The following is a 25,080-nucleotide window of genomic DNA, read 5'->3' as shown; positions in this document are numbered from 1 at the left end:
ATGACTAAAGATAATTGAGTATTACTAAATTAATATGTTAAAAAATGTCCTAGCTTTCTTTGTCCAGGCAAGATAGCACACTCATTTACCTTTTTTTCATTATTTTTCCCTTATATAAAATAAAGAAATCTTATTTCTGTAACTAAGAGGCAGGTCAAACATCTTTTTGACCAATATCATTTCAGTGCAGGCACTATTTGTATGGAAGGAGAACAAATGCAAGGTTTGGTGCCATGGCTGTTATTGGTGGGTAATTCTACCTAATACGTTCACCAACTTGCTCTTCACGCTTAAGTCAGTTCTGCAGATGTATTTATACATGGATTGCTACTCTGAGTTAAACCTTAAGCAATTGATTTCAGCCAATAGTGGGCTGCCAGTACTTTACTTACTGCTCAATCTCACTAACCTGACATTTATGGTGTACTGATTGGCCTCTGTCAGTGGTGGTGGTTGTAAATTCACTTTGAAAAGCTTTGTGTTAACAGCCTTCAACCAGGCTCTGAGATGAGTAGGAGCAGGGAAGCTGACAATTGCTCGACCTCCTGCCCTTATTACAGTGAGTAAATCAGGCTTTGAGCCATTAGGCTGGAGCCCGAGGCCTACACAAAAAGGATTGACATGACTAAAGGTCAACCTCTGTCACACATGTGTAACAATTTGGATAATGGAATTCTGTAACTTATCTGGAAAAGGTGCCAAAGCCATGGAAGGAAATTGTACCTTGGGCTGAATTTTCAGTTTTTATAGTAAGCAGCTACTTAAAAGTTTGCATTTTAAAGTCCATGCATGTTTGATTCAATGAAACCTGGGAGACCAAACCACATAATGCAGATACTGAGACAATTCAGCAAAATATTGAACATCACCACCAAAAGCAAATGCTGCAGTTCCAGCTTATCAAATCTATAACCAATATATTATTGGCATCAGGTAAGCAACACATTTTGATTATCCATATATCTCATTAAAATACTGCCTTTATTCACCCACTCTGAATCAAAAGTCAATAGAAATAATTCACTGTTAATGGTATCATAAATTAAGAGTAGTTTCAGGCCTTACAAACTAGATTTGATCCAACACTGGAAATTGATTCCACTAACTAAAAAAAAAAAAAAAAAAAAGAGTCAAGTGTAATATTGGCACTAAAAAAAAAAAAAAAGTCAAGTGTAATATTGGTGATTGAATCAATTCTCAGCAATATGGAAAGGTAGTGGTCAAATAAGAACAGAAATCAGCTTTTTTTAATTATTTGTGCCCCATTTCAGTACTTTTGCATATTATATAATAAAATCTTCAAGGTGAGATTACATGCCATGGGAAAACAGACAGTGCCTGCGTGATCTGGCAATTTAGAATTTACTGGGGGTTTGTGGGAAAAGCATGTGTCTGCATGCGTACACATTCCATGCAGTCCACAAAACTATTGTTTTCAGTAACACTGTTTAGATTCTGGGGCTATATCCTACTCCCCATGACAGTTTATTCCATACTTCACTTTGTTAAATAGGAAAAGAATTGGCTCCCATGCCAAATTAGATAGATTCTGTTGCTTGTGTTCTTAGGCTAATTTATCTGTTCGGACGTACAATAAATACTACATGTACATGGAATAAACATGCCAAAGACGCAGAGATACATGAAGGAAAGGTGTGAAAAGTATCACAGGGTTTCTAAAACAAAAATCAAGGTTTATTTTAGCTTTTCTAAGAACCATCAAACACAAAGTAGTTTTTCTATTTGGGATCAAGCTAACTTTTTATTGACTTCAAGTAAGTAGTATTTCGAGTAGGCAGTATGTAATATTAAAATTCATGTAAAAGTAAAAAGTATTGTATTTGGGTCTTCTAATAGAAAATAAATGCAAAGGCGGTACACTACACAAAATCTTCAGAAAAGGCGAAACTACAAGAATGGCACCAGCTGTTACTTTCCATAATTTAAGATATAGTAGTAATATAATAGCATAATAGTAATATAACTAAGGGTTCTTTCCAAGACAAAATTATTTGAACTTAGTGAACGTGACATACTTGAAACACAAGCAGCCTAGAATACTAGATGATGGAGTCCTGACAAACATAATTTTCACTTTCATAGAACTACAACATGCAAAAAACTTTATCCCCCAGTGCTTTGCTATGAATTTAGTCCAGAAGAATAGCCAAGACAATCTGAATACCTCTCTATCACCATAACTGGAATGAGTGCTTTGTTTGAAAGATAAGGATTCTCTCTGCATATTAATTTGTACAGAAACGTGTAGTACCGCCGCATGGCCTCAGGCCAGCCTGTGTCCCAGCAAAATGCCTCTTCGTGGTCCAGAAGAAATCATGAAATCAAAGGTACTGTTTTCTTTGACTTCAGATGAGGCACAAAAAAACCAGCAAGTGGTACTTTATTAAAATGGCATGCACACTTTCTCGAAGTGCCAGTTAATCCTACCCATTTAAGGGAAAAATCAGTAACACAGGTTTAGCATTTTGTAGTTATTAATGAATGCCCTGCTATACATAAATGAAGAGAGACAGCAAACTTTTTATCAGAAAAATGAATAAAAGAAGCTTTTAGTTTCTATCTTTGATATGTCTATCAGTAAAGCTTTTTTCAGCCAACCTGAATTTGCATGGTAAAAGTCCATTTACAACTTAGCTGTTTCCAGGACTCACGGTTTAGTTTGGAGCCTGAAAAACTTCTAATACTATAATGTATAAGCCTTTAAAACCTCTGTCTTTTATTCTAACAGAATCTAAGTGTATATAGCATACATTCCTGAAGTCTACTCTTATTAAATTTTGATGTTAAACAGAAAGGGGAAAACATGTGCAACCAGATTAATTTATCTCCAGGGAGCAAGGACACATTAATAATTGAGATAATGTTTTCATATATGTTGGAATCGAGTGTGCCTTTTCACTTCTTTATTAGAAAACACATTAGGGTAAAATTATCTCATTCTCATCAGTGAGACTTAATTGCTGAGAAAGTCTCTGTTTTCTTTGCAATAACAAAAGGATTGTTCTCATTACTTAAGAAAAAAAAATAAAACAGAAGAAGATTTTTAAAAAATCAGAAATATTATCAAGCAGCACTGGAATAAATGCTTGTATTACCAAAGAGGGTATTTGCTTAATACATCCAGCCCTGCTTTTGCTTTAGGGGGAAAAAAAAATCAGAGTTTATTGTATTTTTATACAATATGAGCAAACTCTGGATTGAAGTGGGCCAAAGGGGAAAATAAAGAACTGCAACTAAGAATTGCTAATATTTTTAGCTTTCTGAAGGGCTGATATTTCTTCAAGTTATAAAAAGTTATCTTGGTTGACTGCAAGAGAACTCTATCATTTCCCATGAACGCCCATAGGTGTCAAGGCCTGTTGTGAGGTAATGGACTGGTATGTAATTTACTCTGAATTGCTGTACATTCTGCTGTACGGATTACATACAAAGCAAACATTGAGTGCATGGCAGGAACATTTGTGCAGACAGACTGAAGCATATTTCCATAGCATTGAACTATACACCAAATGCAATACTTCTGATGTTTCCCACAACAAAGAGAATTTTAAAAGCCACCAAATCAGTAACTATGCATCAAAGCCTCTGTAACAGCCCTTCTATTTATCTGCTGTACACTGAAAACAAAGAACTGTAAATGAAAACAAATATCTATCAACTTTACTTTGCAGCACCGAGAGAAGAAATATCTGAATACTATCTACAGAACTAAGAAAAGGAAGTTCTCTCTGCAAGGTCCACCAAGACCTAACATTGAGTAACTTATTTGCAGCTGTCTGACAGACTGATGGAAGACAATTGACTAAAGCAAAGGGACAATGATGAGATAGTCCTTTAATGTTTACAAGTATTTAATCCGCACTCCTATGCCATACAGACTAAAAGAATACAGACTGTTAAGATGCATACTTTCAGTTTCTTTTGTTTTCATAGATCAACTTTATAAAATCACATGCACTTTATATTATTCTTTTGCTGTACATTTTTCTTTATTAAACATCAGTTCTCTATTAGATAAAACATAGTAACTTGATATACAAAAGAAACTGTAAATGCCCAAAACTTCTATGTAAGGCTGAAAGCACGCAATTTTTCACTAACAATTCTTGCCACCAATTTTTGCCAGTAGTAGAAATAACCCAAAACCATGAGCTGCTCACAATATCTTCCCAACCCCCCCTGAATTATTTTAAAGATAATTACTTTAAAATACACATACTAATTTTTTTTTTAGCCAACAGGAAATCTGTGTTAAGAACAGAAGAGCAAACCCACACAAAACCTCAGCAGACAGCCATCAATGACCTGAGTCTGGCACACATCGGTATTTTTATTTTTACTCAATATCTTTTTCTTCTTTGCTTTTGGCTTTCCCCCCAGCAACCTTCTTTTTTTCATTGCTTTTAAACAATTTTTTTAAGTTTGCCTGAAATTAAGCTAAAAAAATTTGTTTGTTTCAAAGAAGTATTACCAGTATTTGGAACTTAACTTGCAAAAAAAAAAAAAAAAGTAAAAAAATAAATTATAATGTAAATATTTAAGGGTAATGTGGAACTCTCTAATTCCTTCTTTTTCAAAGATAAATTTCAATGGTTTGTGTAGCTTGATGATCAGGTGAGCTCATTGTATTATTTTATGTTCTGTTAATTAGCATAGTTTAAATCCTAAAAACCATTTTAGCAATAAAAATGAAGCCTCCAGAGTCATTATTCCATTAAAAAGTATAAAATAATATATTAATAACACCCCTGGGTTCCAATGGGCACAGATTTAAGTCAAATTTATGAATATCTGGTATACAAGAGAGATTTCATCCCCACTGAAAGCAACAACAGAACTCCCCAATGATTGCAAGTCATTCCGTTTACTGAGTACATTTAGGTGTGCTCTGAGAGTCTTTCATGTGAAAATCTCCCTCTTGCCATAATCATTCTTTTGAGTTAATTATTTGAAGCAAAGACCCTGATGTGTTATTTACTATTCATTTGCATATAGGAAATGCATAGGAGCTCTTACAGAAGGAAGTCACGTGTATTGGATGGTATGCAAAAATATAACATGATTATTAGAAAAGGTAATAATCAGTCCTAAAGTTCTGATAATCGAAATAGTCACAAGTTTGCAGTGAACAAGTTCTATACACAGGATCCTAGCTCCACAACACCAAATATCTTTTAAAAGTCCTTTCACTTTTACTGTATACCCATTGAAAAGACCAAAACCACTCTTTGCATATTCATCTTTCACTGAAATTGTTGTCAAGCCCTGGTACAGCCTGCCCAGGGAAATGGTTGAACTACCATCCCTGGCGGTGTTTAAAAGACACATAGTTATGGTGCTAAGATTTAGCAGCAGACTTAGTAGAGTTAGATAATGGTTGGACTCAATGATCTTAAAGGCCTTTCCCAGTCCAAACAGTTTTATGATTCTATGGGATCCTTGTCAGGTTTCTAAACAGCAAGCACATCCCCCTTACATTCTGAAGATTCAAATTTAATCTAAATGAATAAATGTCACCTGCAGAACTACAGGCACATTTCTATTGACTCTGTAGCAGTTAGTCTTGAGGTGAGCTGAAGTTGCATCTACAAAGGACTAAGCAGAACTAAGAAACTATGGTTTCCAGTATAAAGCAAAGAAGAAATTAATGGGAAAAGATGAGGTAGACAGTAGCTGATACATACAGTTATTAGATATGCCCCTTAATTATTGTTAGATCTGTTTGTAAAATCAGCATATGCTGTCTTTTCTTTCTAAATTAACTTACCATAAGATGCTGTTGCTATCATCTGCACACAAACTATACCAAAGCACAAAACTCCAGTGCTTCACTGGAGAAAATGTACGTGGTTACAAACAGTGACAGACATGAATGTCCCTATACAGCCAAAGGAAAACAGTGACAGGTTTGTGATCTGTTCTGGCATACCACAGTCAGTGTCCGTCACAAACCAAACCAAACTATCACAGCCTGAATATTTTCATATTAATTAGCACTGCTACCTTCTCTAAGATGGCAAAAAATGCATAAAAGAATATAGAGGACTGAAAGCAGCTTTCACACAGAAGCACTGAAAGAATCATTAAGACAATGTACAGTCAGTGTGAGACCAGAGCTGAACTAAATTGTGTACAACCACTATGGGCAAACAGCAGAGCTGTAGGACATTGCATTTGATTCAGAAGCTTTCTTGGATTGTCTGCAGGCCACAACAATGATACAATATGCCACTCCAATCCACATGTGTTACACAGACTAAGATGATACAGCTGGAACTGTGAGCTGAGAGCTCCATCAGCGTGCTTATAACTCAGAGCAGTATGTTGCAACTTTAAGCCATCTCTGGCCACATCTTTCTATTCTGCATTACAGTACCTGCAACAATCTGTTTCTACTTTCCTATGCAAACCAATTGAAATTCTTAGTTTTCTGTTGGTTTTCTGGCTACCTCTAGTGCAGCCAGGATTTTGCTTGCACTGGTTACATTTTCTGCTCTTCAAGGTTAGCATAATTAAGTTGGGGTTTTTTTGTTTTGTTTTTTTCACAGCTAGTGACCAGTACTAGTACTAAATACAGTTATGCTCAGCGCCTACTTCAAAACAATGAAGTTTTACAAGGAAGGGAAAATGATGACTTACTTCCCACAGATGCTGAGTGTTCCTGATGGCTCCCGTTTGAACCTTCTCTGGCAAGAGCAGGACTCCCTGAAAGGGCCCAATCCAGGTACCTTGCTGGATCCGCTGTGCTGCACAAATGCCATAGGCCAGCCCAGGCACTGTGCTGGTGCACAGACACACTTCCCGGGGCAGGTCCCGGAGCCACTCTGGGATCTCAGGTGGAGGGGCAGCTGCAGCAGCACTACTGGTGCCCACCAGACGGCGCAGGGAGTGGAGGGGCCCATGCATGGGGCACTCACCGTTGCGGTTATCAGCACACATATCACATCCTAAGGGACACAGAGAAAAAAACACCCTCAATATGGTGCTGCTGGCCAGGATCACTGCAATGGACAAGGTCATGCATATCCCTCTACTTTTCCTATCATTTCATAGCAGCTCAGCATTCATAGACAACATGCCCTTTTGTATGCCACTTAGGACGGCTTTCCTAATCTCACCAAAGCCCTTAATAAGAAATCCCAAAGGCTGAGAAGAAACCCTGTAGACAATCTGCAAACCCAGTGTGTTCACACACCTACCAAGACATTTATTTTAGCACAGTTTTTAAAAATTCCTTTTTTGACAATATAAATAACCCGTTTAAAACATCACAGTGCATTGTGGTGGGACATTCTAAAGCATACTCATAATGCCTTACAGACACACTTATTTGCCTTACCACGTTTCAGCCCAAGGATTTAACTGGAACAGAATTTAATGTCAACTTTATTTAAAATGAACTTTTGCTCTACTTTTCTTTTTTAAGTGAACATGCATGTGCATGACTGTCTGTTTAAAAAATTAAATAAGAAGAACCTCGTGAATGACAAACAGAGTGTGCATGGACATTTACTTTCTTGTAGCTGAATCTAACCTTTAAATTGAAATTATGTAGCAAATATTATTGATTTCTACCTTAGATTTGAAAATTTTCAATGAATGTGAATGCATGTTTTCAGTTTGTTACATACAGCTGATGCTAAGGGGGGGTGTGAACAACAAACAAACAAAAAACCAAACACAACAGGATGTCTAGTTTTGTGAGCAGCTCCCATGAAAAAGGCCAGTTTGTAAAAATGGTAATTTCCCTAGCTGCTCTTAATAATGGATGATATTTCTCTATTTTGGGAGATCCTACTGTGATTCTTTTCTGAGCAAAGAAAATACTGGTTAAATGTTTCCACTGTACACTTGCATGTCTGCCATGAATACACAACTTCCTGGAAAATGTTTCATGCTCAGGATAGCCATTTCTCTGGAAGTATGTTGAGTTAACATAACAATAAATGTGTCTAAATAGGTTACCATCTTCTGCATAGTCCAGATTTTTAGCACAGTAAAGGTTTTCATATACATTTATTCCAGAAATACAAAGGAAAAACAATAACTATACCACAGTACTCATGCAGGAAGTCCTAGATCTTTCCCCTAATACTTTCTACAGCCTATACGCATTCTTATAACGCTAAAGCACAGTATTCACCACAGAAGCTGGAACTTCTTGGTCTAAGCCACATATTTAGGCTTGCTAGATTGCCTGTAACCAGTTTCAATTCTCAGGGGGACTGACTAAGCTGTTCTTCTTCAGAGGTGGATATACTATGCATTATGTAGTCTTCTTTCCTACAGAGCCTTCAAAGGAAAGCCTTCCTCTCTATTCAGAAAAAGCTACTAACAGGTAATAAAAGCTGCGTCTTCAACATACAGCCTCTATTTTTGTGCTACAAGTTTAGATACACTTTCTAAGCACTATGTCCAGTCATCCTCTTTTAATTTGTGCCATAAAAACAGATGCATTCTGCAATAAGACAGTATTTGAAAGTTACATGTGGAAGATAATTTCCCTCAAAATTGTTACACCTTCCAGTCCTGCAGGAAATGTATGTGTCCTTACTCAGTGGTTATTTGTCCAAGTTCTCTACCCATAACATTGTTCACAGGTCTTAGAAAGCAAGCAAGCAAGCCCTGAGTTGTGCATTATCCTGATGGTGTCCCTACAGAAGAAGGCCTGTGTGTGGAACTCACCCCATGCCATCCACAAAATGCTACACAGAGGAGACAGAGCCCTTGCTGGTATGACAGCATGCCCCAGCAGCCGCAGGACAAGCCCCTTGGTGGGGACCATGCTTGTACTGGCCAAAAATGTGCTTTTGGCTGGACGGTTACAGCCTTTCCTTAACAATATAAACCCTGTCGCAGAATGACTCTTTTGTTGGGTTAAGCCGCAACTGCAGAGGGGTTTTGCTCATTCAGCCACGTCAATTAGAGGTGGCTGGAGGATGAAATTTGCAGGACTCCAGGGAAAAGGTTTCTGGTTAGCTCTGAGAGAAGATTATTATGTGGCAGATATTCCTACAACCATTCCCAAGCATGATGAATAAAAAGAAGCAAGTACATGTCAGGGGTTTTTTTGTTTGTTTGTTTGCCTTTTTTTATTTTTTTAATTGTTGTTATTTCCACAGCTGGTTTGGAAAGTGAGGTATCACCACAACATCTTTTTTTTTTTTTTTTTTCCCTCTTGGAAACCAGGCATCAAAAAACCCTGTGGTTTTGGCTTATCCAGAGACCTCAGCGGCTGGCTGCATTGGAGTTTAGCATTGATCTTATAGGAAAGGATCTCTAATAGGAAAAAAAGGGGGGAACACAACCCCAAACAGATTGGTATGTGATACACTTTAAATAAGTCTGATGTCTTACCATGCAAGTTAGAAAAACAGAAAATATCCAACAGGAAAACTGAGGGCTTAGAGAGAATATCTAACCATGATGACAATTAGAAGGCAGAGCAGGACCATGAACCCTCCTGTTTACACTGTATGACACCATCTTCTAGACGTGTAATGCTGCTCCCAACTACCCAATTATTAATTACTTTCTTGGAGACACCCTGTCTCTGTAGCAACTTACATGAAATGTACTACAGCATCTTCCTGACTCAACTGAGGCAATTTCAGGGTCATCTTCCTGCATTCTGCCACCACACATGCATAATTTTTCACTCACTCAGCTTTTATTATCTTCTGAGAACAAGGATTTCTTCACTTTGTCCTGGCAATATGTGTGCATGAGTGTGGATAAAGCATTTTATTTCTACCTTTTTAAGGAAGAGAAATTAAGACATTGATGAAGAGCATAAATGAACCTTGTGTCACTGTCCTTTACAGAAATCAAGTCAAACATGGTGATATTTATTTTCTGCTATCCAAAAACACTTGTAATGTCTTTAAGCTTGGCAGCAGCAGTATCTAATCTCCTGCTGTGTTCCTTTCCCTTTGTCCTGCCAAAGGTGAAAATTTGGAAAAGTGGACATCTTCTGAAAGTGCTTGGCTTATAGCTTGTTAATGAGAGGGAAAGGATCTGTCTTTAATACTAAGCAGTAATTAGATTTGTCTTGCTTGAATACTTTATACATCTAATTTTAGTTTTTCTGAAACTGTACAAGTAAAACTTACAAAAAAAAAACAAAAACAAACCAACAAAAAAAAAAAAACCCTCCATAAATGTTATAAGGAGTGGAATCCCTGCTAGATATATTTCACCATGCCTTGAATAAAAAGTTACTATCATCTTTTTCTCTTTCATGACTAAAAGTTTTGTGTAATGATATATCAAAGACTTTGACCCAAGCACGCTTTCACTAATGGTATGTCACCCATTTAAAGACTGTCACTATAAGTAGTGGATCAGTCTGCCTCAAAGGACAGGGGAATGAAATCTTTAGTATCAGACAATGGAAAAAATGGAGCATTTCAAGACTTGCACGCTATTCTCTCTCACATAAAAGATCGATAATATCATCTTCTTGAATACTTCCAGGTATAATCAACTTGCTTAATAGTACATAGAAGAGTGGAGTTTGAGTAGAAGAGTGCTATGGCCCGCTGACTTCACTAGGGTCTCCAAACTGGATGGCAACCATCAAGACCCACACATGTGTGGGGAATTCAGGTAACAAGGATGTGGTGAGACAAGAAAGAGCTTTCCAGAGGACTACCACACAGGGCAATAAGGAGAGATGTACTGTGCCCTTCCTTCTATTTCAGCCTCAGAGTAGCCTGTGTGAATACAGGCCTCCAATCACTGCTGAAATTAATACTTCCACTTGTTGTAATAACATCAGTTGAGCTCCAAGTCAAGACAAGAAGCAAGAAATGGGGGGAAACTGGAGAAAGCAAGAAGGACTGCAGCCAGAGCAGAATGTCTTCTACTAAGATCAGGACATGCAGAAAGTAAGGTCATTGTGACTGTTCCACTGCAGGCCTAGATGCATCCAGACTCTTTGGAAAGAGGTCATTTTCTCACGTTATGTCTTCATGCTCTATAGATGGGAGCATTAAAGCAAGGAAGAAGCAAGAAAAAAAAATCCTAGTGGAGCTATTTCATGTGGCTCTTTTGGGAGAGTGCAATATGTTATCATTTATTTGCCTCCATAAAAGTGAACACAGTGTAATGCTAGCACTGTAACACCACATGAGTACACTTACAAGTACTAAACCTAAGCAAAAGGGATAAGACATATCATTGCTCCCAAAATATAATTCTAAGCATTGTCTGACCTAAGTAACACTTATACTGCATATTTTAAAGGAAATCTCAGGGGAGAAAGCTTGTGTCAGTTAAAGGTAGGGTTCAACACAGTGTTTTAACCAGCAAACCAGCTGTAACAATAAATGAAAGAAATACATTTTTGTCCTGGCAATAATACGCTTCAAAGGTGCAGTTACAGTGGATACCTGCAGCTTGCTGGTATTAAAGAAGGTGGCCTCTTGACCCTCTGCTTCATAATTCACAGGAAGCATGCAGGTATCCAGTGTAAGTGGCCATCATTTCACATGGTATTAGTCATTTGCAAATATAAATCACTGCAGCTAGCCCTTCATTCCTGCCTGAGCCCAAGTACCTAGCTAAAACAGAGGGCAGGCTGAGCGAGGCAGTATTCTTTCGTTTCCTGCGGTCCAGAGCCTGCTTAAGGATCACGGTCTCTTCATGCCTCAGTTTCCTCATCGACGAGCTGGCACCTCTTTCTTTCGACTAAATAAATCACAGGATTTCTCAAACTACCTGATTTAAGGGCAAGCTTTCGAGTGAACGAAACACAGATGCACTTTCCCCTTGGGTTCCTTTAATGTAATTTTTTTTTTTTTTCATTCTAAACATTTGCTGCGGAGAGCGAAACCGCTGCCCCAGGGGGCGCATCTAGGCGCAGGGGTGCAGAGCCACGGCCATCACCGCGATCCAGCCGTTCCGGCCCTACTCTGCCCACCGTTCCCGGGTCCCGGACCGCCTCCTCCCCGGGCTTTTACTGCCCCGCCCCATCCCGGCCGGAGTGGAGCCGCCACCGCGGAGAGATGGAGACGAACCTTGGGCCCCACTGCTCTGCCCCAAGCAGCGTTTCCGCCTCGGCGCAAGAACTGCCGCAGGGTCCATGCCCCCCGGTCGGGAGGTCAGTCAGAAAGAACCCCACGCCCCCCGGTCGAGGGGTCAGGCACAGCCTCGTAAGCTTCCCCGAGGATGACAGTGTGTGACATCCTGGACCGTGGAACGGAGGCTCTGGGGCACCGTCCCGCTCGCCGTGCGGCTTTCGGGTTATTTTCGCGAGGCGGGTGAGGGGCGGATTGAAGGAGGTGAGTTTGATTTTCCCTGCCTTCGACTGAAGGTATGAATGAATTAAATTTCTGTGTCAGGTATTAAAAGGGAAGGAGAATATTGTGTGTAGATAAACCTTGCCACCCCCTGCCCCTGAGAGACCCCCATATACCGTGTAGAGATGATGAATAGGCTCAGGGAGAGGAGATCGAAGTTCAGTCCGCACCAGCTCCACTCTCTCCTACAAAACTATAGGGCAATTAATTGTGGCTTGTCCCCTCATCCTTCATCTCCTGGTGGCACATATCGATGGAGATTACTGCTGATGGACCATTTTATCACCCTAAATAAACAGTCACCACCTTCTCTAACCTCAATCTAATGTATGGCTATCTGCTATGTTTAAGGGTGCTGGGTAACTAATGATGTAAAATAGCTAAATCATACAGGTTACCAGCAGTCTAAAGAAAAAAAAAGTCAAAATATTCCCCACACCGATCCACCTCACGACATGTTATATATACACTGTCTCCCGGTAAATTGAATGGGAAGAGGCGTGCAAACTGCTTGCTTGCATGACAGTTTTGTTTTACACAGCGTATTTATTACAAGTGGCAGGTTGGCGCTTTCTGGCGAAGGTAAAGGAGACACAGATTTCCCGTGGCAAAAGCCTCTCTTCAGCACCCAGGGGGAGAGAGAAAATCTACACGGGAGGAAGCTCGCCTCACACCCCCTGAATTCACCCTAGAAGAGCTTCTGGCGTCGCAAGCGCCCCTCCTCCGGCGCCCAGAAGCACCCTCAGCCTTCCAGCTTCAGACCTGGGAAGAGAACGGTCCCCAGCTGGCTGACGCATTGTCAGGGGTTTAACATAATCCCCTTTACTATCCTGGGAGCAAAGGCTGCAGGGCCCTAATTAGGGGTTTGTTTCTTGGTTGTTTTGTTGGGGTTTTTTTTCTACCCTCTTTGAGTTTAAAACAATTACATACAGACACTTAACCCACAGCTCCTTGGCGGCCCTCGTCGTCCCCTCCCTCGCCTAAGATAGTGCCATAGTCAAAGATATATGACGATCAAGGCGTGTATAGGGAAACCGCCGCCCATCCGTCTTCCCACGGCGGCCTCCCGGCGCCAGGCCGGGCCGGGCGCTGGGGAACCGGGCCGGGCGCTGGGGAACCAAGCCGGGACCTGAGGAGCCGGGTCGGGCGTTGGGAAATCGGGCTGGCCGCTGCGGAGCTGGGCTGAGAGCCGGACAGCTGGTCCAGGCACTGGGAAGCCCAGCGGGCAGGGTGCGAACAGCCGGTAGCCCCGGTGCCTTACGAGCTCTTCGGGAAAGAAGGCCGCTCCGCCACAGTTCCATCGGAAGCCGCCTGCCTGCCAGGCTCCCTCTGCCCCGCGACGCTGGGGCGGGCGCCCGGGGAGCGGTCGAAGACACCAACGAAATTTACGGGCGCCTCTCCCGAGAGCGTGAGCACGACGGGCTTATACTGCCGCGAGAGTGAGTGGGTTATGTGATCGGCCACAGAGAAGAAGGAGATGCTTGGGGGAGAGTGGAAGCACTAGGGAAAGAAAAAGGAACGGGGCTCTTGCTCGGTTCGCGCAGAAAGTACGTCTAAAACTAATAGCCGCTAAACAGCCGGCAGCCAGGGCCCTGACGGCAATCACAAATCGGCGGATGCAACCGGGCGAGGCCAAGGCGGAGGCATCGTACCCTGCGCGGTGGGTCTCTGTGCCAGGCTGCGAACCCCGTTTGTTCGGAGTTTCCATGGGACTGCCTGGAACTAGTTCAGACAGCAAGCAAGTATAACTCATTCTCGCTCTCTTCTCTCACCCTCAACCCCAACCTATTTTCCCGCCAAAGGCCACCTCCTCGGGTACAGAACGAGGTGTGAAGGACGGAGTCACAGCAGCTGAAAGTCCTGCTCCTTGTGTCACGCCCGAGGCGCTCGGGCAGGGGTGGCCAGGCCGCTCCCCGCATCTTGCTCTGCTGCGCCTCGCACGGTGCGTGTGGGCAGAGTGGGTGGCACGGCACAGACCGCAGCTCCCGGGCCCCTTCCTCACAGTTATCCTTTTTTTTTGGTGCGCGTTAAGAACGAGTGAACACAGAAGACTGAACTGTCAGCTTAAAAAGTTTTGCTGGAGCAAAACTTGCCTTGCAAACTGGTTCAATTAAAAGACTATTCAGATCTCGTTGCATTAGAAACGGGAGAGATCATTGTGGCAGCACGCTGCCCCGACCTTCAGATGGTGAGCGCTGCCCTGTCCCAGCCGGACGCGGCCCACGCGCGGCCTCCCCGCGATCGACCGTTTGCTTCGCGAGTCCACCTTGAACATCACGGTGGAGAAGAAACCCTGCAGGCTTCACCTGGGACTCTGCAGCGTGCTATTATTCCACTCACTCCTTAAAAACTTTCCCCCACCAAATCGCTTTTTTATCTTTCCTTCTCGTTTTAAAACCTTTATCTTGCAGATTTACAGAGCTGCGCCGAGAAGTAAAACATGTATTGTCTGAACGGTTCACCTGGTGATTAAAAGTTCATTTCAGATTCCATTAAGTGGAATTAAGTGAAATTATGCTTTCTGCACCCGAAAATAAAAAATATCCTAACATGTTTCACAACGATGTAAAGCTAAGCATAAGGAGGTCGCTCAGAACAAAGTTGGTATCCAATATTTGCATTGTTTGAAAGAGAGGGTGGGGAGGAGGAATCCCCATCAAATTTAGAATCAACTTTCCTTCTGCTTTTTAAGACATAGGCAAAATAATTAAGACTATGATAGTATTCATGCAGTTTAATTAATACACAACAGAGTTATGGAAACTTCCAAAACAAACTCCACATCTGAAATGAAATGATTCTGCATTTTGTTTGGACATATGGTTATGAATTGCTGTTCTGGGGTATCAGCTGTCTGTTCAATAGCCTTCCTTAAACAGACATTTGGGGGGGGGGGGGGTGGAGAGAGGGGAAAGGAGAAGGACCATGTAGAATTTTGAGAAACATTAAGGGAAAAGTGCACGTGCTGAAGTTTTGTTCCAATGTTCATCTGTGTGATCTGAATATTAGCAATGAATCTGATTAAATAATAGAGTTCATCTACTTATTTTCACCTGTAAAGTTCCTTGGTCATGTAGCATTGCCAGATACAGGAACAAAAGACAGGAAGAACCAAATTCTAAAATCACAAACCTCTAGTTGATACAGATGATTAATAATAGGGATGGACCTCTACCCTCAAAACACTGTAACTGGCAACAGCAGTATTAAACATTTTCTAACCACCAAGACCTATGTGAATTCTGAACACTCATCTGGAGGACCTCTTTTGTATAGAAAATCGTCTTTTCTTATTAAATGACCATGTCATACTTTCTTGTAGGGGTGAAAACTAGAAACAGCGAGGTGTTAACGAGGTCTGAAAGGAAAACCGAGATAAGAGAGAGGAAAACTGCCCTATTCCATCTGATGAAAACTGCAATTGTTCCCCTACCCAGCTCGGAGGACTGGATACTCAGAGAAGCCCGGGCTTTCCAGGCATTAACCCAGCGAGACAAGAAAGGCAAGAAAGCAACAGCAAGTTTCTCTGAACCATTTCTGAAACAATTTTCTTAAGCATTCTTCCAACAGAAATTTACCTCCAGAGCATCCTTCCCCAGGAAGTGTGCCTTCAGGGAATGAACTGGGTTTCAGACAAGGAAGGCTGATACCACGGGGTTACCTCCTGAAAGCACTGGGAACCACGCAAAATCAGCTCAAGGGAGGGAAGGGCAGATCGGAGGATGCCCCTGATGGAGAGAGGGATACAGGCACTGACTGCGGTCCCTAGGCTGACACGGTACAGAGAGAGGTGAAGGCTGGACTTCGGGGAGTGCATGAAGGGACACGATACGTACTGTTGTTGGGGTCACTGGTGTGCTGATTCAAAGGGATGATCTCCATGCGCTGCTGCCCATACAGGTAGTAGTCCAGCTCCTCGGCCGTGCACCGGAACCGAGCGGCAGCGCGCTCGCCGCATTTGCTGCCGCCGCTGCCGGCCCCGCACAAGTCCTTGCCCTGTAGGGGAGCGGGCGCTCCCCCGGCCGGGGGCTCGGAGCTCTGAAGTGGTCCAAAGACCGGGAGCTGGGTCACCGGCAGGGAGGCCAGGCCGGCCAGCGAAGCTGCGGCGGCGGCGACGCAAGAGGACGTGGAAGAGGAAGACGGAGTAGATGAGGAAGAGGAGGAGGAAAGGGAGGCCGGGCGCTGGCGGAGACTATCGGCCGAAGGTTCGGCTCTTTCGGGAGGCTGGAGCTGGGCGAGGGCCCCGCTGCTCTTGAGCTGACTGCTCTGCGGGAAAAGCTGCTGCCAGTGCTGCAGATAGGCGGGATCCACCTTGAGGAACGCGGATCCGCCGGGGTCACCGGGCTTCAGCATCGCGCTGCCTGCGGAGCGGAGAGGAAGGGGACAGCAGACGTGAGACCCCCGCCCCGCCCCAGCCGGGCCGCCTCGACCCCGCAGCGCTCCCAACGCTCCGACACGCTGGCCCTAGACTTCCCGTGCCGGCTGCCCGGGGTGGGCAGTGAGACCGTAACCCTTCCACTTCCTTTCCCCTGTCACGCGTGGCAAATGAGAACCTGAGCCCGATAAGCACCACGGCGGACACGAGAGAAGTGTGCTGTCCGGGGAGACGACGAGGCTTTCCCCTCTGCCTCTCCCGCAGCACGGACAGGGCGAAGCGGCGGCGGGCCCCTCGCACCCGCGGTCGCAGAGCCCGCTGTCCCCAAAGGAGCGCAGCTCTCCCAGTCCCCGGAGCAGGCTGTGTCTCTCCCTTTAATTCCCTCCCTTCTCCCGCATGAGCAAAACGCCTCTCAAAGATGACAACGGGGAGGAGGAGAAGAAAACTTCAGCCCCACGCACACTGGCGAGAGTCTTTTCTCTCCAGCCTCTTCTGATTTCCACACAAGCGTTTGCAGGAAGAGGAAAAGGCCCGGCAGTACTCTGCCCCCGGGCAAACATACCCACTGCGTCGCCGGCCGGGCTGACTGCGCCGGGAGAGGCGGGGGGGCCGGGGTCATGCGCCTCGCCGGTCGACCGGTCCCGCAGCTGCCTTACCTGAGAGGCGTGCGCCTTGAAGGTCTGTGGCGCGGTCGGCGTGCGGAGGTGTAGGCAGTCCCGGGGAGCCTCCAAGCCGGAGGAAGGTTGAGAGGAATGACTTTCCTGGTCTTTGTCCACAGGAAAGTGGGCTGATTAACTGCCAGGTGCCGGGGACCGGCTAGCTCCGAGTCTCCGGGCTCCCTCTGCCGTGGCTGCGCATCGCAGTCGCGCCCGGGCTCTTCGCTCGGCTCTGGCAGACTCCGGGCTGGACACGTGGGTTTTACGACAGCGCAAAATACAAGTCTGTGTGTGTGGTGTGCACGAGAGGGAGGGGAGGGAGCGAGAAGTTACCAGCGAGCCTGAACACAGAGCCTTTTTTTTTTTTTTTTGCTTTTCCTTTTTCTTTTTTCTTTTTTCTTTTTTCTTTTTTCTTTTTTCTTTTTTTTTTTTTTAAATTTTGGCAACTTCCCCCACTTTGTTCCTCGCTCAACTTTTAAAGGTGTCCCTTTCTTTTCTTCCCTCCTCTTTCCCTCCTCCCTCACTTGCCCCCTCCCCCCCCCCCGCCCCCCTTTCCTTCTCCTTTCCTTTCTCTTTTCCCCTTCCTCAGCCCCAGGTGCACGGTGCCCCAGGAGGAGCAGGGGTTTCATCCTGGCGGAAGGGGAGCGATAGCCCAGAGCGGCCCCGAGAGAGATCCGCGTTGCTGCGTGGTCCCCAGCGCCGGACTGTGTATCAGTGGTGGGAACCTAAACTGGGGATCGCCTCGCACCCTGCCGGGTCCCAGGGAGGAATGGCCTTGACTCACTTGCCTTTGCTCCTCGGGGGCTAAGGTGGGTTTTAGAGACCTCACTGATCCATTTTGTTGTCCTGATACTGTCGAGTCTACTTTACTTGTCTCCTGTGATGCCTGGTCTTCCGCTCCCCTTGGCTACCTAAGACATGCCCAGAAAGTCCCAAACACAGATTAGGCAACTCACTACCCCAGAATTTCTCTCTCCGGAGACGTTTTCCCCTCGTCCACCAGCGCGTCTCTCTCGCGCTCTCTATACTCGGGCACAACACAGGGCAAGAAGTACGCAGAGGAAGATACAACCTGTGGCGAGACAATTCTCATCTCCGGAGACTTTCCCCCTCTATTTGGCTTAAAACCTGGCTTTTCCTCCCGCACTACTCAGTTGTTGAGCTCACATACCAGTGAGCATTTTACGTTTTGTTTTGTTTTCAGTTTCTTTCCTACACCGTTTGAAAAACTAGACGAGAACTACAGTCTCTTAGGTATATGCATGTACATAGTATCCCATGCATTTAAGAGAAAATATTGACACTAAGTGTTTATGTCACCAGAATATCTCTCCAGCATCAGAAAACCCCCACTGTAAGGTGTCATGCTATCACTAAGCGCACACTTGCTTACAAACATAACGTCTGCGCCTATAAACTGTTCTTGCCATTCCTCTCATCCTGTTTCTAGTTTATTTCTTTCTCGCCCTTCATTTACTCAAAACCTGGGAAAATTGCTGCTGTTTAGACTTTGTCTGTGTCTAAGGCAGGACATTTTAACACAAATTTAAGCAGGGCTAAGGGCAAAAATTGTTTTGACTGGCGTCATTTTGACAAGGTCATCCGTCATCTGCTGTATAGATTGATAACACCTAAGTTAAAGGCAAACATAGTAGGAAAAAGCCTCGATGTTTATGGGTTATAAAGTTGGCTATAAAGACCTTCTTTATGTCTTTGATCAACTCCATTGTGCAACATATAATGTGTTTTCAGCTCTCTCGCTGTATTAATCCACTTTCTGAAGTTCTGAATCAGTGCCGTTCACATGAGGGATGTAGGTGCGGGTTGGGAGTCTGTCTACACACTCGCCAGAGACTTACTGGGCTCACTCGCTTGCAGATGGGCGCGGTTTTTTTGCTCTGTTTCCCCTTCGGTTCAGTGCCTCGTCCTTGGCCAGCTCTCTCCTGGTCACAATGTCATTCCACGTTTTTTTCGACTTTTTTTCATTTTTTAAACTGCTACTCCTGCGTTACTGCAATTTTCCTTACATGACATAATTTTAAACTACCGAGTTGATTTTAGTGGCAGTAATCTCTGAAAATTCGTTTCACGCTGGAAAAACTTGATGAAGTTGGGGAAAGCTCGTAGTTAATAGGCTTAAGTACATTGTCGATATCTGCACTTGCCCTGAGTTGTTAACAGAAATATTAAAGAAAAGCAGCGCTTCGAGCGATCAAGGTAGTAGAACAAAATGTGTAGACTCCGCGACACGCTGGGACCCAGCCTAGTCGGGAGGAAATAGGCAGAAAGAAGTCCAAGGCTCGCCGCCTTCGGCAGTCCTCAGGGCCGAGTGGGCAGCGGGCAGAGAGCGCCGGAGGGCAAGAGGCAGCCAGCGGGCAGGTTAGCTCGGTCTCTGCGGGCAGCTCGGCACCGCGCCGCTGGCTGTACTCAGAGTCGGGGACTCTGCGACCGGACAGAGCCCGCCGGCGCTCCCTGTCCTTCGGGGGAGGGCATCGGAGGCCGGCGAACCACATGAGCTTCGTCGTTTGAACGGCAAGCACCCTCTCTGCCCCGGATTCACTCGATCCACGCTGGGAGAGCAGGAGAGCAGCGGCGGGGAAGCTCCGTGAGCACAGGGGCAGGGGCTGTGTCAGTGCCGAGGGGAGAGCGGGGAGAGCGCTGACAAGGAAGGGAGTGACATGTCCTGTTGGGACAGAAAACAGCTCCGGTCTCAGCCTTCCAAAACACTTCTGCTCCCGGCCTCTCTGCCCCGCTCAGAAAAAGGCAGATCTGGGAGCAGGGCTGAACCTGCCCCTCCCTGGGACGGCTTTAGCCAGCCCTGACCTCTGGTCTCGCTTTCCCAGGCAGAGCGGTTGGTGTGCGACCCTTTTGTCTACCCCGACTTTACCTAGGGGCTATTTGTTTGGGTTGTGGTTTGTTGGGTTTGTTTGTTCGTTCGTTTGTTTTAGTTTCAATTTTTCCTCCTTGTTGTGACTTCTGTGTGTAAAGATACAGACAGGAGTTCTTAACTACCGCCTCCTCCATCCCCTTGTCTCAGGCATTTTCATTATTTAGAAGACGAGCACTGAAACAAATCACATTGACCGCTTAGAAAGCGATCAAACCTTTATAAAAATCCATCGCCTACAAATCGATTGGTGAATATTTGCTAGGAATTTGTTCAAAAGAAATAAATAAGGAAGGTAAACGTATTAAATGCAAAGGGGGAACACGGTAGTGTTTTTCTTCATTGATTAATGACCTCTAAAATAAAACAAGCGGGAAGAGGAGCCAAGATCGATAAATTAACTACCCAAATTCATCATTTTCTCTGAGATTTTGTGTGTGTGTGTGTTTGTTGTTTTGTAAATAACCCTTAGGAAGGATGTTCGTCTCTTTGGAAACTCGAAGGTTTTACTTTAGACATGGGGGTAGAAAAGGGAGCTAAACCCTTCTAAAGAAAGGATTGAATAGGGGACACCCTATCTGATTTCGTTTGACACACAATTAAAAAGTTTGCCTTTCATATTAATTAATTCTCCTGATCTGGAGAAGACAAATGGTCGGTTACCTCTGACAGGAGTCCGATAAGGGATTCAGCAGCTTTCCTTCTTGCCCTAGGCGTCTCCTCAATTCAGTTTTAAGGTCATGAGCGGCTGAGTTAATAATTCATTAATATAGACATTTATTCAGATGGGATTCACGGGGATCCTCGCTTTCTTACATCCCATCCTTTGGATTCAGTTTCCCTCTATGGGAAGTAAGAGGGGGAGGGGAAGGGATGTGGAGGAAAGCTCTACGCGATGCACGGACCTATTTCTACACACGTGATTAGAACGTGGTACCCTCAGCAAGAGCCCTCCCGGGGCGGGTCAGTGTACCTGTCGGAACTCCACAAGGCCGAGCGGCGCCGGCGCTGCTGCCGGCCCCGACGCTGTGCTGCCGCCGCTGCGGAGCGGGGCCGCGCCCCTGGCCTCTGCAGACAGTGGCGGGCGGCGGGGTGGCTTGGCGGTCTTCGCCACTTTTCGAGCCTTCCCTGAACTGAAGCCAGGCTCTTCCCCTTCTTCGAAACTGGAAAGCGATCAAAGCGTGGCGAGAGCGGACAAACCCTAAAAAAAGCCGTTTCCCCACGCCCGCCCGTCACTGACAGCACGCCCCCAGGGCCTGGCAAAGGTTGTGGAGCAGAAAGGGCTGTTTCGGGCTGACGGTGGTAAACACCGTGTATCGGGACAAGGTCGAGGTAGAAGGTCCTGCTCCCGTAAGCCCGGACTCGCGGATGGCAGTGCGTTGCGCTCTCTCCTCGCTACAGGCACCAGGCGCGTTCCCGACGCCCGCGGGCTCGCCCCGCGGCCAGAGCTGTCACAGGTGAAGGAGAGCACCCTGCAGCCACCCTTCGGCACGGCTGGCGCTCCGGCCGGTGTCCCGCGTGGGGAAGAGTCGGCGGGAGGAGGGTGAGAACTCCGGAGGAGGTGCCGCGCGGCCGGTGCCAGTGCTGCCCAGGAGGTGCTCCGCTGCCCCCGGGCGAAAGCCCGGCCGCGCCGGCCCACGGGCCATGCAGCGTCAGGGAGGGGCCCCAGAGGGCGCCCACGCTCCCGGCGTCGGGGCGAGGCCGGGACGGAGGCGCCGCGGGGCTTGGGGGCGGCTCCTGGAGATGTCGCTGCGAGGGATACCACCACACATGCGCCCCCACCCCGGCCGGAGGATGGCAAAGAGAACAGTTGCCCCGCGGTTGAGGCAGCTCCTGTAACCTTCTCTTTGGGGGTGTTGATGTGAGTCAGGCCTTGGGAAGGACTTGGTCCCTGCTGAGCGCGCTGAGGTGTCTGGGGAACGGAGACCCTCACAAAGAGAGATCGGGATCATTCTTTGGCAGGAGGTAGCAAGAAACTGGCCGAGGAGGTCTGCTTTGAGGAGAACAGAAAGCACCTGGCCACGTGGGATCGGAGCAAGATTATTAAACGATTTGGCCATGGCACCGAGCAGATGCCAGCCAGATGCATAATGACTTTCTGCCACTATTGACCTGATAACGGTTGTGAACTAGTGACCCTTGAGGTGAAATGCTCTATAGCCTGTTGCCAGTTCCCTCAGCCACCAAGTTCCCCTCCCAGACAGATTCAAATATTTATGTCCCTGAACAAAACAAACTGCTCCAAACTGCACACTGTGGATAGGCTGAGAGGAAGAATTACTCAGCTGTAAAGACCAAGTAAAAACATATCAGGTTGGGGTACAAATAAAGTTAACTCAAACACGATAAATCTCAGTACATTTATTTGCTGCTTTCATGCACAGCCCATCCAAAAGTCTTCTCAGTTATTTCAGAATTAAATTTACCATTCAGATATGGGGTTTGGGGTTTGTCTTTCAGCTTTTTTGCCTTTTTTTTTTTTTTTTTTTAAACCAAAGACCTCGTTTAATGCAGTGTATTAGGATGGTTTTATGGATAGGACTATACAATTTAAAATCTGTTCTCTGGGTTATACCAGATAACAAGATTAAATGTGCATCTGACATCTTTAAGCACAGCCTTTGTGATTTTTTCCGATTCCTGCATGGCTTGCATGTAGTTAATTCACCATGGTTTCAGAAATAGTGTAAGGAAGCACCCTGAATGGCAGACCCCCTTTACAATCCCTGATGTCAAACTTTCCAAAATGAAGTGATTCAAAGTCTGAATGCTCAAGTAACACTGGGTGGCTACTTCAAACAGCAAAACACAGTCTAGAGAGTTTTCCTGTACTTTATCTAAAAATAACTCTCAAAAATATGGAATCTATTAAAAATGATTGCTTGCATGTGACATGAAAATGATAAGGTCTGGACAAAACTCAAGAATAGTAGCATTTCAACAGTTAGTATTGCCATGAGAAGGCTATGGTTTTACCATAATGTTTGCAGAAATAAATGGAAATTATGGGGTTCTTTTTGAGTTCTGGCTTAGTGTCATAATAATGGCTCAATGTTTTTTAACAAAAAACCTCACACTTTATGTTTCCCCCTTAACTGCTTTTTCACAATGTATACTTTTCCAACAGATTTTTATAGGCCTATGCTCTGATAATCTTTCTTTCCTTCTTTCCTTCTTTCTTTCCTTCTTTCCTTCTTTCTTTCCTTCTTTCCTTCTTTCTTTCTTTCCTTCTTTCCTTCTTTCCTTCTTTCTTTCTTTCTTTCTTTCTTTCTTTCTTTCTTTCTTTCTTTCTTTCTTTCTTTCTTTCTTTCTTTCTTTCTTTCTTTCTTTCTTTCTTTCTTTCTTTCTTTCTTTCTTTCTTTCTTTCTTTCTTTCTTTCTTTTTTCTTTCTTTCTTCTCCTTCCTTCCTTCCTTCCTTCCTTCCTGTCTTCCTTCCTTCCTTCCTGCCTTCCTTCCCTTTCTGCCTTTCTTCCCCCCGCCTTTTTTTTTTTTTTTTTTCCTTTTTTTTTGGTCTCCATCATCAATTAGCAGTAAATCTATTCAAGGGGAAAAGGAATGAGTGACAGCAAGTTCAAAGCAAGTATTGTGTCTTCCTTTGCTTTGTGTACTATGTAGCAAAAGATTGCAGGAACATGTCTGAAATATGCGCCCTGATCATGTGCTTAATTTTTTGCTGGACTATTTTTGGTAGATTATTTTTTGCTTAAAACAAGCCCATTACTTCAGTAAGTAAAATTTTGGAATACAAGTATTCATTCTGATATAATCTTTGAGGAATAGCTATTTTGGCAAACTTTCCTATGTAGAAAAGGAGTTGGGGAGAGGGTAATAGCTCTTTTGTAACAGATGTGTGGTGTATACCATGCCTACTGTGAAAAATGTTTAGTCACATCTTTAGCACCAAATAGAAAATTTTAGGCTGCTGCAGCAGTATTAATAAATAGCATCTCATGACCAATGGAGTTTACCAGACAAATAAATAAAACTGAACAGGATATGAAGATGAACTCTCAAGGAGGAATATGTAAATAAAGAATTGAAATAACTCACTAATAATAGTAGAGTTCTTGTCAATCCACAACACTTACTTTATTTATTCAGGAGGAAACTTGATAGGGTGCTTGGCTGCATGGTTTAGTTGATTAGGTGGGTTGAATTAGTTGATAGGTTGGACGCGATGATCTTGAAGGTCTCTTCCAACCTGGTCTATTCTATTCTATTCTATTCTATTCTATTCTATTCTATTCTATTCTATTCTATTCTATTTAAATTTCTGATGCTTTAATGAACAAAAGTTTGTTTCAGCTCTGTGCAGTTAGGTACTTCTCATAATGTTACATAGAACTATGGGCTCATGGCAACTGAAGTAGAGAACTAAGTCTAGAAATACAGCTTCTCGAAGAATAAATGACATAGATAAAACTGGCTTTTCAATATAGAGCAATCATACTGCAGTTGGCAATTTTCTGCAGCAAGGCTTACTCTCTGACATCCTCCAGAGTAAATTATTCATGGCAAGGGAGCCAAAACCAGAACAGCTGATGTGTGGAAATATATGGAATAACCAGACACTTTAGGCTAGAAACCTGCCTAAGCACCCCATTGTGAAATCCTGAATTCTTCCTTTCCTTTCTCACTAACAAGAAGCAGTTTTTCTAGTTTCCTGCTTGACTTCTGACAACCAGACGGGCCTTTATTATTTCACCTTGTTTGTCTGTGCTAAACCTATACTGGGAGATAACTCTCTTGTTTGGAAAAAACAAGCAGGCTCTCTGTATCTTGTCACAGGTACTTAGCCTCTACCCAGTTGAACAGACATTGAAAAAAAGACAACCCTAA

At 44.4% G+C, this 25,080-nt stretch overlaps 1 protein-coding gene across 2 annotated transcripts in view; it reads right to left on the bottom strand.

Annotated features, from left to right (window-relative positions):
- PRDM6 (PR/SET domain 6) overlaps positions 1–17,603 on the bottom strand; it is a 78,331-nt gene extending 60,728 nt beyond the window's left edge. For both annotated transcript variants that reach the window (XM_054178923.1, XM_054178922.1), the window contains exons 1-3: positions 17,355–17,603; positions 16,160–16,684; positions 6,661–6,968 (exon numbers count right to left, since the gene is read on the bottom strand). In XM_054178923.1, the coding sequence (XP_054034898.1) occupies positions 6,661–6,968; positions 16,160–16,676 (825 nt within the window). In that variant the 5' untranslated portion in view covers positions 16,677–16,684; positions 17,355–17,603. The remainder of the gene's footprint in view (positions 1–6,660; positions 6,969–16,159; positions 16,685–17,354) is intronic.
- Between the last annotated feature and the right edge of the window lie 7,477 nt (positions 17,604–25,080).

Source organism: Dryobates pubescens, chromosome Z, assembly GCF_014839835.1.
Source record: "Dryobates pubescens isolate bDryPub1 chromosome Z, bDryPub1.pri, whole genome shotgun sequence".
Classification (NCBI taxonomy): Eukaryota; Metazoa; Chordata; class Aves; order Piciformes; family Picidae; genus Dryobates; species Dryobates pubescens.
The sequence above is the reverse complement of the archived record's forward strand: the minus strand, read 5'-3'. Positions and strand labels throughout refer to the sequence as shown.